At 42.6% G+C, this 19,651-nt stretch overlaps 1 protein-coding gene across 1 annotated transcript in view; it reads left to right on the forward strand.

Moving 5' to 3' along the window:
• LOC117082262 (ribosome biogenesis protein BMS1 homolog) overlaps positions 1 to 17,011 on the forward strand; it is a 50,902-nt gene extending 33,891 nt beyond the window's left edge. Inside the window, 12 exon segments of the mRNA XM_033208889.1 lie at positions 1,494 to 1,527; positions 1,529 to 1,565; positions 2,209 to 2,385; positions 5,080 to 5,268; positions 5,352 to 5,532; positions 5,779 to 5,837; positions 6,968 to 7,090; positions 8,005 to 8,152; positions 8,518 to 8,693; positions 15,550 to 15,711; positions 16,155 to 16,491; positions 16,817 to 17,011. Coding sequence (XP_033064780.1) covers positions 1,494 to 1,527; positions 1,529 to 1,565; positions 2,209 to 2,385; positions 5,080 to 5,268; positions 5,352 to 5,532; positions 5,779 to 5,837; positions 6,968 to 7,090; positions 8,005 to 8,152; positions 8,518 to 8,693; positions 15,550 to 15,711; positions 16,155 to 16,385 — 1,517 coding nt within the window. The 3' untranslated portion in view covers positions 16,386 to 16,491; positions 16,817 to 17,011.
• The last annotated feature ends 2,640 nt before the right edge of the window (positions 17,012 to 19,651 follow it).

The raw sequence follows: 19,651 nt of genomic DNA on the forward strand, positions 1-19,651 counted from the left end.
TCTAATATGGTGGGCATTAGCCACCTGTAAGTAAATTTAAACCTATTTAAAATAAGATAAAATTTTAAATTTTAATTTAAAATTTAATCTTCAGTCTTGCTAGCCACATTTCAAATGCTTAATAGCCACTTGAAATATTGTAATTTGCTATCGAGTTGGGCAAAGCAGATATATAGCATTTCCACCAGCACAAAAGTTCTACTGGAAACAATTGGTCTAACGTCTGGAAAGGTTATTAACTGCCTGCCTGTGGGCAAAACACACTTCCCTGATGCATTTTTTTGGTGGTTGGTTGATTGATTTTTAGATAACTGGAATTTGGTATCAGCAGTTATTTGTGTGATTTAAAATTTTAAAAACTTGTATCTTGAAGAGAATACAGAATATTACAACTAAAAAAAAAGTTGCTCTCCCAAATGAGTTTTAACTTGTCTATGTCTTTCATTGTTTTTTCTTTCCCCTTTTTTTTTTTTTTTTTTGACACAGGGTCTCACTCTGTCACCCAGGCTGGAGTTCAGTGACGCAATTATGGCTCACTGCAACCTCTGCCTCCCCGGCTCCCAAAGTGCTGGGTTTATAGGCGTGGGCCACTGCACCCTGCCTTACTTGTCTATTTCTTTTAAAAATAGAACCTATAATTGAGCCCAGAGCTGCAAAAACAAATGAAGGAATGAATGAGTGAATTAGCTCTTCCCATGGGTTTGGTGTGGTTTGGGGCTCTACTCTTAATCTAAATGCTGTGTTTTATATAATCTAAGATTTCCCCTAGGTGTGTTACATGATTGTGTTGTGTTGAACTTACATTGAGACTCCTTTTCACATGTGCTGCTATCAGCATGGGGCTTTTCTATTCACTCTTTGAACTATTCATTTGGGGGACACAGATAGACCTCTGTGTCTCTCATAAAGAGTATCCATTGGCTGGATGTTTTGGCTCATGCCTGTAATCCCAGAGCTTTGGGAGACTGCAACAGGAGGATCACGAGGTCAGGAGTTCGAGACCAGCCTGGCCAATATGGTGAAATCCCATCTCTACTAAAAATATAAAAATTAGCCAGGCCTGGTGGTGGGCACCTATAATCCCAGCTACTCGGGAGGCTGAGGGAGGAGAATTGCTTGAACCTGGGATGCGGAGGTTGCAGTGAGCCAAGATCGTTCCTGTGCACTCCAGCCTGAGTGACAGAGAGAGACTCTGTTTCAAAAAAAAAAAAAAGAGTGTCCATTATCTATACTGGAAAAATTGAAACTGATTTTGACATGAAGTTGACATGAATGTGGATTGGGTCCATTTAGCCTACCTAAACAGATGATGAAATACTAATTGTTTTACGAAACATTCCCTAGTGCAGTTTTGCCTGTGTCTGTGTGTGCAGTGACGGGAATGATGTGAATAAGGCTTGGAAAGCGGAGCACACTGTGGGCCTGTGGTGGGTGGGGCCAGCAGCACATGCATGCCTGGCTCACCGAGCAGCCTTTGGGTGTGCTTTTCCCAGAGGGGTTCTATGGTGATTTTGAAGACTTGGAAACGGGACATGCACAAGGGAAAATCAGACCCCGATACTCAGGTATGACTTTGCTGTGGCTGGTTGTTCTTGGTCATTGTGTTCTGAGAGAGGCCCACATTGAGAAATGCAAATCTTACTTGTGATGTGTGAAGATTGCAGACTGGATGGATAGATTTCTTACTAAAGGGTGGTGGGAATGTTGGGGCCAGAGAGAAGCTTCCTTGTTTACTTGTTAAGTTTTGGATGACAATTACTACCGCTTCTTGCCACAGTCATTTGCCAAGTCTGCTGTGATTTTTCATTCACAGAAGTCTTAGCTCCTCGGGCTTACATTCCACTGTTGCCATCATTCTCCTCCTCTTAAATTTAAGTGTCATTTAAAAGAATGAAGTCCCTGTTCTCCCTAATATTTCTTTAGAACAGGGTCTGGGAGCATCTCAGTGAGGGACACATCTGTTATTTTTATTCTAGTTTGTGTTCCCAGCCAGCTTAAGGAATGGCAGCTAATTGTAATGCAGATGTAACCATTTCCTATAGCAGTACCATGTTATTCAGAGAGAAAGGTCATGTTATGTTTTGTTTTATTGATAATGATAACAGATTTTTGCTAAGATTTTTGTTTAAATACAACTTTAAAAAGTCTAATGTTTAAAGAAAAGACCTTCATAACTGTACACAAAATTTTTTCTTCTGGAAATTTAAGATTGAAGATGTAGAGAAAGAAATTAAGGAAGAAATTGACCCCAACAAAGACGAAAGTGCCACGAAAAAGCATTTGGATAAGAAGAGAAAATTGAAGGAGATGTTTGATGCAGACTATGATGAAGGAGAAAGCACATATTTTGATGATCTTAAAGGAGAAATGCAGAAACAAACACAGGTGAGAAGCCTCAGTTCCTCTCAGCCCCTTGTCAAGACTATCATAGCACAGGAATCCCTGATTTTGTTTGGGTCTCTGCTTCCTATCCTGCTTCTGTGCCTTTCATTTGGACTCCTGGGTAGAGATGTATGTGAGTGTGTTTATTAATGCAGTGAGCTCATTGTTTCTGCAGTCAGAAGGTCACCAGAAAAAGATCCATACCTATTTTATAACAAGAATTAGGAAACAGAAATGACTGAGGCATGGTCTCTACTTTTGAGACTTTTACAATGTAGTGATCTGAGACTGTGTGTTCATTTCAGTGCAAGCATTGGCTGCCTATTCCGATTGCTGCTCCCTGATTTGAATGGCAGGTGATCAGTGGCCCGTGTGGCTTATGGCCACACTAGAGCTCCCAGGAGGAGTGCTCTGAAAACTCATCCTGGTCAGAGTTCAGAAGGACATGTGGAGTGTAAGGTTCAATGCAGAGATAAAGGGATATGGTGTGGCACTTCTGCCTGGGGGTGCTGAGCAGGTTGCTGGAGGCGGTGATCTCACTCTGAAGGAGACAGACACAGAAACATGTGTGCAGCTGATGGTGAGCATCTGAGTTGCGCCTTGTTAGTGAGGCTAGGAGTGCCTGTGTAAGCTGGAACAGATCTAGGTCTTCATTTAGTCAAAGAACTATCTCCTGATTAGGCATTAGCTTCGTGGTTGCTAGTCTGTGTTGACCTTTGATTGGCATGACTAGGCTAACAATGAAGTTTTTGCTTCACAACATTTACAATTTAAAATTACCTAGAGCCTTGTGGGCCATTGGAAAAGACTGAATGTTTCACTCTGAAATGGGAGTCCTTGGAGGGATTTGAGCAGAGGAGAGACATTCAGGTAATCAGATCACTCTGCCAAAAGATCAGTCGGGTGGCACAAACCAGAGAGCTGGCAGTGGAAATGAGACAAAGTCAAACCCGGATAGACTTTATTTGGAAGCTGGGTCAGTAGGATTTCCTGGTGGACTGAATGTGGGGTGTGTGAGAGAAAATGAGGATGGTGACTGGAAGTTCCTGGAAGGATGGGTTGTTGTAAGTTAGACAGGAAACCCTCTGCAGATGCAGCTTTGGAAAGATGATGTTTGGGTCGGCTGGGTGTCATGCAGACAAGTGGAGTGTCAGGTCTGGAGAGAGGTCTGGCCAGGGACTTAGATGTACAGCCCTCAGCATGTAGATGCCACTTAACGTTGTCAGGTGGCCGGGGAGTGAGTGTAGAGTGAGTGGAAGGAGCAAGACTGGCATGGGCGAGATGGGGCCACTGTGGCTGTGAGGCCTGAGCAGTGCCCAGGCAGGAGAAGCAGTGTGAGCATGCAGGCACACGGGAAGCCAGTTGTACATGGAGGCGAAGCGTTGTTCAGACCCTGCTGCCATGTTAACTATGGTGAAGGCAGAGTTGACCACTGGAAGAGTCCTTCAGTGTGGAGGCCTTCATCAATCTTGGCAAGCACCAATTTTCATGGATGTAGGAGAATGGGAGCAGAGGAACTGGAAGCTGTGACTGCAGAAAACTTTTGTGGGGTTTTGCTGCAGAGAGAAGCAGAGAATTGGAGCAGTTGTTGGTGGAAAAAGTGGAATCAAAAGGTTTTGAGATAAGAGAGGGAACAGCTATTGGAATAAAGTCCAGGAAGAGTGGATGGTGTCTAATGAGGCAGTGATGTGTGGCCCTGAGTAGAGGCCTGGACAAATCATCTGTGCCTGAGCTGCCTGTAGAACTTTCTGTGATCATGGAGATGCACGTCTGTTCTTCCCAATACTGTAACCCTGTCTGCAGGTTGATATGGACCACTTCCAGTGTGGCTAGTGTGATTGAGGAACTGCGTTTTAAATATTATGTAATTGTAATTAATTTTCATTTAAATAGCCACACATAGCTCCCCTACGGGCCAGATTGGAGCTCTGATAAGGTTGGATATGGGAGGAAACCCTGGTAGAGGGTTGACCATGGAGGTTCTTTTGTTTCTGGAGTGAATCAGGAAACAGCCATCAGCTGAGTGAAGGTGAGGGAGGTGGTGGGTGTTTGAAGACAGGGGGAAAGTGTGAAAGAAATATTTGGAGAGGAAGGAAAGAAGGTATGGACTGGAGACATTTCCAGTGTTCGGGCACCCAGGGTTCCACAGAGTTATCTACATTTGCTGTCCCTTGGAGCAGCAGAGAAGAAAATGGGACATATTCTGAGCAGACTGTAGAGGTAAAATGTGTAGGTTTTTTTTTTTTGTTTCTTGCTTTTTGTTTTTTGAGACAGAATCTCGCTCTATTGCCCAGGCTGGAGTGCAGTGGCACAATCGCAACTTACTGCAACCTCCGTCTCCCGGGTTCAAGCAGTTCTCTCACCTCTGCCTCCTGAGTAGCTGGGACTACAGGCACACACCACCACACCCAGCTAATTTTGGTATTTTTAGTAGAGACGGGGTTTCACCATGTTGGCAAGACTGGTTTCAAACTCCTGATCTCATGTGATCCGCCTGCCTCGGCCTCCCAAAGCGCTGGGACTACAGGCGTGAGCCTCTGTGCCTGGCCAAATGTGTAGTATTTTTAATAGGATAAAGCCTACATAATTCTGTCCATAGTTTCTTTATTTAGAAATTGCTCCTTTGTTCATGTTAATCTTATGTTTATTACAGGTAACGGCATATGGGTTTGCTTTTTTTTTTCCTGTCATGTGTAGCTGAATCGCGCAGAATTTGAAGATCAAGATGATGAAGCCAGAGTTCAGTATGAGGGTTTTCGACCTGGGATGTACGTCCGCGTTGAGATTGAAAATGTTCCCTGTGAATTTGTGCAGAACTTTGACCCCCATTACCCCATTATCCTGGGTGGCTTGGGCAACAGTGAGGGAAATGTTGGATACGTGCAGGTGGGTCCCTTTGCTGCATATTTGGTGCCTGAGGCTCTGTGGATTTCCCCTCCATCAATCATCTTACCCTCGTGTCCCCTCAGATGCGTCTGAAGAAACATCGCTGGTATAAGAAAATCCTCAAGTCCCGAGATCCAATCATATTTTCTGTAGGGTGGAGGAGGTTTCAGACCATCCCACTGTATTATATCGAAGACCACAATGGAAGACAAAGGCTTCTAAAGTATACCCCACAGCACATGCATTGCGGAGCAGCCTTTTGGGGTAAAATATGATGACAATAACTTGCCTATTGCCGAGATTAAGCCTTACAAGCTGCATTATTATAGCTTTTTGCTTTTCCTTTCATAAAATTTCACTCCTAAGATTTTTCTCTTTTCTGGGAGCGGGGAGGTGGTTTGGAGTATATATGTAAATCTATATCCAAATCCAAATGTCCATATCCAGTATGTTAAACTAGAATCTAAAATTTGTGGTTTGTTATATTTCTTTTTTTGCTTTTCCTTTAAGGCCCTATCACTCCACAGGGAACTGGTTTCTTGGCAATACAGTCTGTCAGTGGCGTAATGGTAACTATCTTGGATGACTTCTTTTACAGATTGGTTTGAGAAATATATCCTGAATGTGGGTTATATGCATGAGACTTTTAAGTTGAAAAGTACTCATTTTTATTAATATAAAGTAAATTTCCATTTGCTTTTAATCTTCCTACACCCTTTTCAGTAGGGTGTGGGAGTAGAGGAGGTGAGGTGGAAGAATTATAATGGTCCTGAAGACATCTTCTACTTTTGTGCATCTTTTGGATTTATTTATCTAAGCAAGTACTTAAACAGTGTTCACCATGTGATAAGCACTACATGAGGTTGTGAGGAGCCATCAGAGACCAGCCAGACACGAGACTCCCTGCAGCCCTGCTGGGGTAGCAGTCTGTTCACTCCGTTTTCATTTGACCAGCCAGGCAGGGCAGGGTTTATTGGTCCCATTTAACAGAGAAGAAAGCAGAATAATGAGCAGATGGAACCTGCCCTGGAGGTCCAAATTTTAACTTCCCAAACATTGCAACTGTATTTTTCTTTTCCATTTCATTCCAAATAAATCATTATAGTGAAATAACATTCCTCTGAAATCACTCTCGGGAAAGTACTCAAGTAGCCCTTGGTTTTTTGTTTGTTTGTTTGTTTGGTTTGTTTTGTTTTGTTTTGTTTTTTGAGACAGAGTCTCAGTCTGTCATCCAGACTGGAGTGCACTGGCACGATCTTGGCTAACTGCAACCTCTGCCTCCTGGGTTTAAGCGGTTCTCCTGCCTCAGCCTCCCAAGTAGCTGGGATTACAGGTGTGCACCACCATGCCAAGCTAATTTTTGTGTTTTTAGTAGAGACGGGATTTCGCCATGTTGGCCAGACTGGTCTCGAACTTCTGGCCTCAGGTGATCCGCCCACGTCAGCATCCCAAAGTGCTGGGATTACAGGTATGAGCCACTGTGCCCGGCCTCAAGTCACCCTTGTTAGCTTGGCTTACCAACTTTAAAGTTTTGGATTGCTTTTGTCAAACCACTGGGTTGCCAGCTCAAATGGTCTCCCTTGTTTTTCTTAGCTAATTGTAAGTAAAATTCATTTTGGTAATGTATTGTGTCACATAGAATTGAAGTTTTTCTCTAGCTGATATTATTACTATTTTCAAATTTTGGGGTTCCCATTATCCTGGTTTTCAGATAGCTGCCACAGGAGTTGTCCTTGATCTGGATAAATCCATAAAAATTGTGAAGAAATTAAAGCTAATTGGTTTTCCATATAAAATTTTCAAGAACACTTCATTTATTGAGGTCTGTATATCCACATATTCTCATATTTATAAAAGGCCATATTGTTTGAGAAAAGGAATGAAATACTTCTAAAATATGGGCCTCAAGTTTTTAGAAAAGTATTTGAAATCTTTTATAAACTTCATATTTTGTTTGTTTGCTCCTTTATATTCTGTTACTTAACTATGCCAAAGAAAGCAGTAGTAAAACAGCTATTTAGGAATTGAGGCTGTTACTCATGACTTCCATGTGAGACTGCCACAGAAGTCATATTGAAAATATGTCATTTTATCCACTGGGTTTTGTTTCCTACTTTTAAAATTTGTGTTAACAAAGGAAAAAAAATCACAAGTTTGTCTAACCATTCAGCAGAAAAATCGACAAAGCATTTGCAGACAACTTGGCAAGGGTACAGAGAAATGGATGTACTGTTTTTCAGTGTTTGGGGAGGGTGGTTTGAGCAGCATTTATTGACAGTTTCATTAGTGTGGATGTTTCCATTAGAAACACAGAGTTAGGAAGATCATAAAATGTTCTTGCAATATAAGGTAATAATACCACCGGCGTGTATCTTACTGTTTTCATGTTCTAAGTGCATGCACCTGAGTAAAAGGATCTGAGCTGCAGTCCAGTCTGAGAGACACCAGCAAAGGCTGCCTAGGCCAGTTCAGTCCAGTAAATCCCTCTTCGATCTTCTCTTCCACACAGACAGCAGTGATGAGCATGCCCATGAACCCACATGATTATTTTGGGGGAAATGAAAGGGTTGTATTTTTGAGGTATTCCACTTTCAGGGGCAAATACATTTTGATTATTGTATCACCCTTCAGTGAGTTGTTTTTGTCCTTTAACCAAATATGTATCTTTGAAGTAAGAAGTAAAGCATAAAGTATATGATTTTGTGTGTGTGTGTGTTTATCTTACTATACCTATAGGGAATGTTTAATTCTGCCTTGGAAGTGGCCAAATTTGAAGGTGCTGTGATTCGAACTGTCAGTGGGATAAGGGGGCAGATCAAGAAAGCGCTCCGAGCTCCAGAAGGCGCTTTCCGGGCCAGCTTTGAGGATAAATTGCTGATGAGCGGTGAGTGTCTTGAGTAGTGTTCAGGGCAGAGTGTTACCATTCATGCTTGACCTCTAGCCGGTGTGATGAGAGGCTGGAGTCAGGTCTCTAGAGGCTAGAGTCAGGTCTTTAGAGAGTTGAGCGGCTCCAGCCTTAGATCTCCCAGTCTTACGCGGTGTGCCCATTCACCTTGTGTCTGCAGTCCCCTGGCCACACCCAGTAACAGTTCTGTGATCTATGAGAATAGTTTCCTTAGCAAGCTTTCCCTTCAAATACTTTGCAGCCAGGCAGAGAAGTTTGGAGTGAAGGTTTTTTTCTTTGTTTCTTCGCAATATGGATATGAATCTTCTTTTGAAAATGTTAAAGTAAATTACCTCTCTTTTCAGATATTGTCTTCATGCGAACTTGGTATCCTGTTTCCATCCCAGCCTTCTATAACCCAGTAACATCTTTGTTGAAACCAGTGGGTGAGAAAGACACCTGGTCAGGAATGCGGACCACAGGCCAACTCAGGCTCGCCCATGGAGTCAGACTAAAGGCAAACAAGGACTCTCTGTATAAGGTACTCGTTGCGTGTGTGTTAGGGGAGATGAAGCCTGTGCTCTCCAGACAGGGAGTAACACAGATACTTTTCTATAATTTCGTACGTGCTTTGAATGTTCAAGTGTAAAGTCTAACGTTAAATTTGATTGAACAACTGTATATTCATGGAATATTTTGGAATGGAACACCAAAAAATGGTAATAGTGGTTCTTTCTGGATTGAAGACAAACTTATCTTTTTTAAAATAAGTTTTATTTTATATATTTGAGGTTGAACACATGATCTTAAAGGACACATATAGATATTAAACTGGTTACTATAGTGAAGCAAATTAATATATCTACCATCTCACATAGTTTTTTTGTGTGTGACAAGAACAGCTAAAATCTACTGATTTAACAAAAATCCCAAAGACAATACATTTTTATTAACTATAGCCCTCATGATGTACACTAGATCTCTAACTTGTTCATCCTACATGTCTGCTACTTTGTATTATTTTAATGTACGTCTCCCCATTTCCTATTGGTCATTTCCTATTTGGCCCATTTTTCAACTGAGTTTTTTTTGCTATTATGTTATGAGTTCTTTACTGATTTTTGGATATTAACACTTTACCAGATATGCGGTTTGCAAATATTTCTTCCAGTCTGTAGGTTCCCTTTTCATTTCGTTGGTTGTTTCCTTTGCTGTGCAGAAGCTTTTTAGTTTCATGCAGTCCTCCTTGTTTACATTTGTAGCCTGGCTTGTGGTGCGATATACAAAAATTATTGCTAAGGCCAATGTCAAGAGGCTTTTCCCCTTGTTTTCTTCTAGGAGTTTTATGGTTTCAGGTCTTATTTAGGTCTTAGGTCTCATATCTGTTTTGAGTTGATTTTTGTGTATAGTGTATGATCAGGGTCCAATTTTATTCTTTTGCAAATGGAAATCCAGTTTTCTCAGCACTATTATTAAAGAGACTATCTTTTTTTCCATTGTGTTGTCTTGTTTCCCCTTGTCAAAAATTAGTTGACAGTATATGTTTGGATTTATTTCAGGTCTCTGTTCTGTTCCATTGGTCTATTTTTTTTTGTTTTTATGCCAGCACCATACTGTTTTGATTACTATAGCTTTGTAATACAATTTTAAATCAAGAGGTGTGATGCCTCCAACTTCTTCTTTCACAGTAATCTGTTGGCCATTTGGGGTTTTTTGTGGCTCCATATGAGTTTCAGGATTGTTTTTTCTTTTCTTTCTTTTTTTTTTTTTTTTTGAGACAGAGTTTCACTCTGTCACCCAAGCTGGAGTGCAGTGGCATAATCTTGGCTCACTGCAACCTCTGCCTCTGGATTCAAGCAATTCTCCCGCCTCAGTCTCCCAAGTAGCTGGGATTACAGGCACATGCCACTATGCCTGACCAGTTTTTGTAGTTTTAGTAGAGACAGGGTTTCATTATGTTGGCCAGGCTGGTCTCCAACTCCTGACCTTGTGATCAGCCCGCTGCGGTCTCCCAAAGTGCTAGGATTATAGGCGTGAGTCACTGCGCCTGGATTGTTTTTTTCTGTTCTGTAAAGAATGCCATCAGAACTTTGATGAGGATTGTGTTAAATCTGTATATTTGCTTTGGGTAGTGTGAACATTTTAACAATATTAATTCTTCTGATCCATAAACATCAGAACTTTGATGAGGATTGTGTTAAATCTGTATATTTGGCCGGGCGCGGTGGCTCAAGCCTGTAATCCCAGCACTTTGGGAGGCCGAGACGGGCGGATCACGAGGTCAGGAGATCGAGACCATCCCGACTAACACGGTGAAACCCCGTCTCTACTAAAAATACAAAAACTAGCCGGGCGAGGTGGCCGGCGCCTGTAGTCCCAGCTACTCGGGAGGCTGAGGCAGGAGAATGGCGTAAACCCGGAGGCGGAGCTTGCAGTGAGCTGAGATCTGGCCACTGCACTCCAGTCCGGGCGACAGAGCGAGACTCTGCCTCAAAAAAAAAAAAAAACAAAAACAAAAACAAAAAAAAAAACAAAAAAAAAATCTGTATATTTGCTTTGGGTAGTGTGAACATTTTAACAATATTAATTCTTCTGATCCATAAACACAATATTAATTCTTCCATTTGTTCATGTCTAAATTTCTCTCATCAGTGTTTTATGGTTTTCAAGTGTACACATCTCTCACCTTCTTGGTTAAATTTATTCCTAAGTTTTCATTTTTCTTTGATGCTATTGTAAGTGAGATTATTTTCTTGATGTCTTTGTCGGCTAGGTTATTTGTATATAGAAATGTGACTGATTTTTATATGTTGAGTTTATACCTTGCAGCTTAACTGAATTGATTTAGTAGTTCTCACAGTTTTTTGTGGAGTCTTTGGAGTTTTTACATATAGGATCTTGTCATCTGCAAATAGAGATAGTTTTACTTCTTTAATTTAGTTGCCTTTTTTTCTCATCTAATTGCTCTTGCAAGTACTCTGTTGAATAAAAGTGATGAGGCTGGGCATCCCTATCTTGTACTCAATCTTAGTGGAAAAGATTTTAGTTGTTGCCCACTAACTATGATGTAGACTGGGTTTTTCATAAATGGTCTTTATTACATTGAGGAACTTTCCTTCTATACATAAACTATTAAGAGGTTTTATCAAGAAAGGTTGCTAAACTTTGTTAAATGCTTTTTCTGCATCAATTGAGGTGACCATGTGGTTTTACATTTCATTTTGTTAATGTGATATATCACATTGATTGATTTACATATATTAAACCAGCCTTGCATGCCAGGGATAAATCCCACTTAATCATTATGTATAATCTTTTTGATGTGTTGTTGAATTCTATTTGCTAAAATTTTTTTAGGATTTTTGCATCAGTGTTTAATTTATTGGAGAAGTTGACTTGTAGTTTTTGTGTGTGTGTGTATGTGTGTGTTTTGGTTTGGCTTAGGTATTAAGGTGACACGGGCCTGGTGAAATGTGTTTGGAATTATTTCCTCTCGCTGTATTTTTGGGAGGAGTTTAAGAAGTAAACTCCCAGGGGATGGGAGTGACTCTGGACATGGGAGTGACATGATAGTGACTCTGGACCCTGTAGTGGTGGGACACAGCAGCATCCCAGTCTCTGTGAGGCCAGGCGCAGCATCAGCAAGGACCCCAGAATGGTGGAGCACTACTGTGGCTTGGGCCGTTGGGGGCAGGGACCAGTGCAGCAACTACTTCTCTCCCTGGGGAGGCAGGTGCCTGAGCAACTCAGATTCTCCAGGGATAGTCCAGTTTCTAGAAAGCAGGGTTCTACAGTTGTTTGTCCTGAAGGGCAAGGTACCCCAGTTCAGCCAATGCCATTTTCCTGGGATGTGGGGGTGGGTGCCATGTTGGCTCATCTGTGGCAGGTGTGGCTGCTCAGCTCAGCTAAGACTCTGATTCCCTGTGAAGCGGGGCAGTGCTTCAGCTCTCATGCAATGAGAGGTTGTCTGCTCTGGGTAGCCAAGGCACTGATTCCCTGGAAAGCAGGGCACCAAGTCAGCTCAGGCCCCAAGGGGCAGGGCGCAATTGCAGCTGGGAGGGGAGGGGCACAGCAGCCTGGGCCCACAGGGTAGGGTGTATACTGTGATGTGGATGTGTTTGTTCCCACCAGCACTCATGTTGAAATTTGATTCCAAATGTGGTGGTGTGGGAGGTGGGGCCTAGTGGGAGGTATTTGGGTCACAGGGGCAGATCCTTTATGAATAGGTTAGGCCTTTTCATGGGACTGCATTAGTTACCCGGAGTGGATTATCAGAGTGAGTTCAGCTTCCTAGACTCTCGTGTTTCCTCTCTTGCCATGTGAGCCTTTTGCATACACCTGTTTCCCCTTCCACTTTCCCCATGAGATGAAGCAGCACAAGACCCTCACCAGATGTGCTGCCCAATCTCAGACTTTTCAGACACAAGCAGGGTGAGCCAAATAAACCTTTTTTATAAAATAAGTTACTGAGTCTCAGGTATTCTGTTACAGCCATACTAAATGGCCTAAGAGTGTAACAGCAGCTCGGGGGTGGTGGGCTACTAGGCGGGGGTGATACAGAGCAACAAACCCTGAGGATGGTAGAAGGGTGCGGTGGCTGCTCACCCTGGGCGGGACATGCTCCCGAAGTGGTTCCGGGTCCAGGAGGTCACGTTGCAGCAGCAGCTGGTCCATGGGGGTGGGGCGCAACGTCAGTTCCTTTTCTGAGGGGAGTGCTGGGGCTGCTGGGCCCCTCTTGCTTCCTTATCTCCGCAGGGAGACATCCCCTCTGCTTCAGGCTGATCCCTCTGGGGATGGGTGGTGGGGGGCAGATGTTTCCTTCTCTCCTTTATGTGACCTTCCTAGTTTTCTGTGCTCTACTGGATTTCTGCTACTCCTTGATGCACTCTGGGGCTCTCCTTTAGTGACTTTCATCAAAATATAGTTGTTTGCTGCTTTGGCTGTCTTTGTCAGGGGACGAACGCAAGGGACTATTGATTGGCCCCTTGCTAATGTCCCTCCGTCTTAAACTTTTCACTGGGTACTCTTTTGAACTATTTTTTCCCCACCATATACATGTATTTTTAAAACATTAATGTGCTAATTTCTATTGAAGCAATGTGGATTTTTCTGAAAGTTTTAATGTTTTAATAAGCTTTTTATTGAAATGCTAATGTACATACAGAAGAGTGCCCAAATCATAAGTGTGCAGCTAGATGAACTGTAGCACACCAGGCTGCCATGCTCTGGACCAAGCAGTAGCCTCATCCTGTAGCCTCTCCCAGGCACTGCCGCCCCACCCCGTCCCCCAAAATAGCCACTTCCCCAGTTCCTGACATAGATTTGTTTTGCCTGGTTTTGAGTTTTATAAAATACAACACATTCTGTTTAGCCTGGCTTCTTTGCTTCAGTATTTCAGGACACAACCATGTTCTTGTCTATGGCAGACATTGATTTATTGTCATTGTTGAGTTCCACTATATGACTGTGTCACCATTTATCCATTGATAGGTAAAATGATTTCCTATTTTTGGCCGTTATCCCACGGCCCTGAACGCTAGGTCTGGATGTGGGACTTGCAGGTATGCAGGGGCACACACACTTCTGCTGGAGGATCCCTGGGTGGGGTGGAGACTCCAGGGCACCTGTGCTCTGCCTCAGTGTGGAGGCTTCTGTGTCATGTTCTGGGAGCACAGTGGCTTGGCCTCCACCACCAGCAGCAGCTTAAAGAGTTCCTGCTGTTCCACATGCTTGCCGACAATTGGCCTCTTCAGGGTTTGTTTGTTTGTTTTTTTAAGGTTTTCAGTGCCTGCCTGGACTTGTGTTTTCATTTAGATTTTGGTTTCTTAGAACTTTCGTTATTCTCTTCACAGCTTAACAATGCATTTGAAAAGATGTGTTTTCATGTGGAGTATTCAGTTTTGTAATAAGAGGGTTGTTCAAGGCATCAGTCTGCCACGCTGCTAGAAACAGAAGTCTCCCAGGCATTTCTTTTTATATAGAGTAGTTAATGAAATTTTGAACCGTCTTACATGAATTTTTATTAAAATACACTTCAGGATGTGGTGCCCATTATCCATTCTACTCTTTTGTAAGAAGCAGATTTCTCTGAATTCTTGAATTCAAAAACAATTGGGGTTCCTAAACAGAGAATATGGAATATTATTGGGGATGATGTCTTTAATAATACATTTCAAGATAGCAGAAACTTGTTCTATATAGATGACTTTAATAAAAGCCTAGGGCAAAACTTTCAATTTATTAACAGTATTTATGAGGCAGTTAAGAATCTGGGTCATCTCCATCTCCACTAAAAATACAAAAAATTAGCCAGGCATGGTGGTGGGCACCTGTAGTCCCAGCTTCTTGGGAGGCTGAGGCAGGAGAATGGTGTGAACCCGGGAGGTGGAGGTTGCAGTGAGCTGAGATCGTGCCCCTGCACTCTATCCTGGGCAACAGAGCAAGACACTGTTTCAAAAAAAAAAAAAAAAGAAAAGAAAAAGAATTTGGGTCATCTCAATTAAACATAGAATTTAAGATTACCTTGAAAATTCAGTACAGAGTATTTTGCCTTCAAAATTGTTTTTTGAGTCTCCCTTCTTTCACCAGCCTTCCATCAGAAATAGTATAAAGTTAAACTTCTTAATTAGAATCAGGAATCAGGACTCTGGCTGCTGATTGAAGGAAGAACTATCCTTAAATCCAGAGTGGGCCGGGCATGGTGGCTCATGCCTATAATCCTAGCACTTTGGGAGGCCAAGGCAGGTGGATCACCTGAGGTCAGGAGTTCAAGACCAGCATGACCAACATGGTGAAACCCCATCTCTACTGAAAATACAAAAATTAGCTGGGTGTGGTGGTGTGCGCCTGTAGTCCCAGATACTTGGGAGGCTGAGACAGGAGAATTGCTTGAACCCAGGAGGTGGAGGTTGCGTGAGCTGGCATCTTGCCACTGCACTCTAGCCTGAGCAACAGGGCGAGACTCCATCTCAAAAAAAAAGGTAAATCCAGAGTGGTTGATAGTCAAGATGAAAAGCTAGATTATTTTTGTTAGGCTGGGAAATAAGCACCTCAGTGCCCCAAAAATAAGGCCTGAAATTTCCATTAAAAGAAACTGGGATCTATTCATCTGTTCTGTTGAGATCCCATAGTTCCATACCATAGAAATGGGCACAGAGGGCTTTGAGGGGAGAGTTGTAAGTGTAAGCTCTCTGTTACTCTGTATACTGAGAATTGTGGGTGTCCACTGAGGCAGTTCATATTTGGCGGATGATTGAGTCCTGATTTCTCAGGGCCAGTGGACTCTGGTGTTACTGATCTTGTGGAAAAGTTAACCCAGTGAGAAGATTGTATGCAGAAGTTTTAAATGCACATTGATCATAATTTGAATATGTCACAGTCTTTATTTTTCTTTTCAGCCAATCCTGAGGCAAAAGAAACACTTTAATTCACTGCACATTCCAAAAGCCTTGCAGAAGGCCCTGCCATTTAAGAACAAGCCCAAGACCCAAGCAAAGGCAGGCAAGGTGCCAAAGGACAGGCGGAGACCGGCCGTCATACGCGAGCCTCATGAAAGAAAGGTACTGTCGCGCATGCCGTACTGCACACTGCATTTAGATAGGAAAGAATGCTCTCGGCAGCACACTTCCTGTTTCTACTGCAGTCTCAGTTATTCAGGGCACTGGAACTAAAGTCAGAGGAAGAGCCAGAGTTCGTTTCCCTTCCTTTGCCTGGTCCTGCTCTGCCCTGTGCTTTTGATGGGGATAACAGGCACATGGCTGGGAAACTCCTCTGTCTTGGTTAGCTGCACACAGTGTCCACAGAATGATGAACACAGGTGGTAAAGGTAAAATGTGATCACACCTGTGTCTCCATGCCAACAATGACTTCCTAGCGCAGGATGCATTTTCATGCAGTTAATATTCATTTGGATCGTGGGTTGCCTCTAGTCTTAGTGCTTAGGATGCGAGTGTGTCAGGTGACTGAGAGCATTCTGATACTCACTGGCTTTTGTCGTTGTCAGATCCTCGCGCTGCTGGATGCTCTGAGTACGGTGCACAGTCAGAAGATGAAGAAGGCCAAGGAGCAGCGGCACCTGCACAATAAGGAGCACTTCAGAGCCAAGCAGAAGGAGGAGGAGGAGAAGCTGAAGCGGCAGAAGGACCTCAGGAAGAAGCTCTTCCGAATTCAGGGGCAGAAGGAAAGAAGCAACCAGAAGTCCAGTTTGAAGGGGGCTGAGGGCCAGTTGCAGTGAGCCTTTGGACTGGAGGGACTGTCCCTGGATCCGCGGAGGTGGACAGTTTCAAACATCACAGTTTGAATGCCTGTGAATGACAAGTCAGTGGGCAAGAGCTCAAGAGATGTCTGTACCCGGCCGGGCGCGGTGGCTCAAGCCTGTAATCCCAGCACTTTGGGAGGCCGAGACGGGCGGATCACGAGGTCAGGAGATCGAGACCATCCTGGCTAACACGGTGAAACCCCGTCTCTACTAAAAAGTATAAAAAAAAATTAGCTGGGCGAGGTGGCGGGCGCCTGTAGTCCCAGCTACTCGGGAGGCTGAGGCAGGAGAATGGCGTGAACTCGGGAGGCGGAGCTTGCAGTGAGCTGAGATCCGGCCACTGCACTCCAGCCTGGGCGACAGAGCGAGACTCTGTCTCAAAAAAAAAAAAAAAAAAAAAAAAAGAGATGTCTCTACCCAAACTGTGCCTGCAAGAGGAGGAACGGAGAAGCCTGGACTGCTGGGACTGGGTTCGTTCTCACCACCTGGGGCTGTTGAGATTTAAAGTGATGTAAGCTGTGGTTATGTGGATTCTCTTACTTTCCTCTGCCTGCCTCAGTTTAATTATTTTGTGCTACAAAAATTTCATTAAAAATTTTTTTCTGTTAGTTTTGGCTTAGTAGTTTTCATTAGGGATGAATGCCTGACAATTCTTTGTGGATAATTATTTATCCTACTACCTTCATGAGGAGTCTTCCAGAAAAGAAAGAAATATTCACTTGAACCCTCAGCTCTCCTGGAAAATTTTAGAGAAGGGTGTGTAGTGTTTTTGTTGTCTGTTATTTCCTTTGATCACTGGCCCTTGTGGACATTTTCTACCTTATTTCATATGTTTGCACATTAGTATAGTGACAAGGTAACAGTAAGTACATTTTTAAAGCTTTAGACCAGGAGATTGTCTCAGGTGCAGAGACTAAGTAAATCGTATATATCAATGAGATAGGCTCCCCATATTTTGCTCATATGTTATGCCCATATTATGCTCATGCATTATACCTGCCTAGCTGCACTGACTTTTTTTTTTTTTTTTTTTCCAGACAGAATCTCACTCTATCACCAGGCTGGAGTGCAGTGGTGCTATCTGGGCTCAGTGCAATCTCCGCTTCCCAGGTTCAAGCAATTCTCCTGCCTCAGCCTCCCAAATAGGTGAGATTACAAGCACACGCCACCACACCCAGCTAATTTTTGTATTTTTTGTAGAGACGGGGTTTCACCATGTTGGCCAGGATGGTCTCAAACATATATATATACACACATATATATATGTAGAACACTTCATGAATTTGCGTGTCATCTGTGCACGGAGCCCACGCTGACCTCTGTGTTGTGCCAGTTGTAGTATGCGTGCTGCTGACATGAGTACCGCATTGCCTTTACACCATCATAGGGACCAAAGAGGGTCAGCAGGATGTGAGCTCCTGACCTTGTGATCCGCCCACCTCAGCCTCCCAAAGTGCTGGGATTACAGGTGTGAGCCACAGCGCCCATCCCATTGCCTTTTTAAAAAATTAAACATTATATTGATGTAGTCGTACTATTATATAGGCAATGAATGTATTTTATGATTATATGTTGATATAATTATATGCAATCTAATCCTATACGATGTAATCATAGAGTCACATATAGTTGTATATTTTGCCCAATTTCTCTCAGTGATAACGTTTCACACATATCACAATCAGGATGTTGACATCAATACAGCCCATTGATTTTATTCACATTTCCCCAGCTTTACTTTCCCCAACGTATACTCCATGTGTGCATGTGTGTGTAGAAATACGGAACGCAGCTGGGCACAGTGACTCACGCCAGTAATCTCAGCACTTTGGGATGCTAAGGCAGGAGGATTACTTGAGCCCAGGAATTTGAGACCAACTTGGGCAACATGGCAAAAACCTCATCTCTACAAAAAATACAAAAATTCGCCAGGTGTGGTGTTGCACACCTGTGGTTCCAGGAGCTTGGGAGGCTGAGGTAGGAGGATCACTTGAGCTCGGGAGGTCAAGGCTGCAGTGAGCAATGATAGCACCACTGCACTCCAGCCTGGGTGACACAGCAAGACCATGTTTCAAAAAAAAATGTATATTTATATATATCTATATAAAAATATATGTATACACACATATATATAGAACATATATACACACACATATATGTAGAACATATATATATACACATATATACACACACACATATATATGTAGAACATATATATATACACATATATACACACACATATATGTAGAACACTTCATGAATTTGCGTGTCATCTGTGCACGGAGCCCACGCTGACCTCTGTGTTGTGCCAGTTGTAGTATGTGTGCTGCTGACATGAATACCGCATTGCCTTTACACCATCATAGGGACCAAAGAGGGTCAGCAGGATTGTGAGCAGTTGGCCTGGTCTGAGAGGCTGCCTAAAAGTCTAAAGCTGTCAACAGACAGGTGCTCAGCTTTGTGTCTCCATAAGAAGGGAAGGGGAGGTGAGGATCCCGTCAGGGCTGGATCCATCTGGGAAGTGACAGTTGGAACACGCCCAGACCAGACCTTTCTGAGCAACTCCGGGTGTAACTTTTCCTCTATTCCTCAAGAGCTATTATGAATTTCATCATCCAGCATGCTGATAGACCTGGGGACTGACACATAGTAAGCCCATAACAATTATAATTTAAAACCAATTTGTTATATAGCATAATTGATACATTTTAAAATGCAAAACTGTAATTCAGCTAAAATATACAAGGCACTCTAAGTCGTACCATGTTTTACATTTAAGTAGCTTACAGTGTGATCAGCAAGTGTCTTATACAACAAGCAAATTTGTTCAAAGAGAAGCATTGCAAATAAGTATTTATAATTGTATAGTTTTATATTTCAGTCAGAAAAGTGAACTCCTTTAAGCAATGGGAGAAATAAAAGAATGTTTAATTACAGTTGCAGATAATTGTCTTTTCCAAAGACAATATTTGTAGCTAGAAGTCATACCTGTTAATATTCAAAATCTTGGTTTACCATATTTGGAGAACAAGGGAAATAAAAAGTTTGTATATCAAGATTATTTAAAACTAAAATTAAGGAATCTCTAATGTCTGAAAGAAACAATAAATAGCATTTTCTATGTAGAATTTTTATTGATGAAGGTTCCACCTGGCCAGGTTAGTAAAATACATTCACACATCAATTAAGGATGGGGATACATTCTGAGAAATGTATCATTAGGCAATTTTATCATTGTGTAA

This window comes from Trachypithecus francoisi, unplaced genomic scaffold (genome assembly GCF_009764315.1).
Source record: "Trachypithecus francoisi isolate TF-2019V2 unplaced genomic scaffold, Tfra_2.0 Lachesis_group9, whole genome shotgun sequence".
Classification (NCBI taxonomy): Eukaryota; Metazoa; Chordata; class Mammalia; order Primates; family Cercopithecidae; genus Trachypithecus; species Trachypithecus francoisi.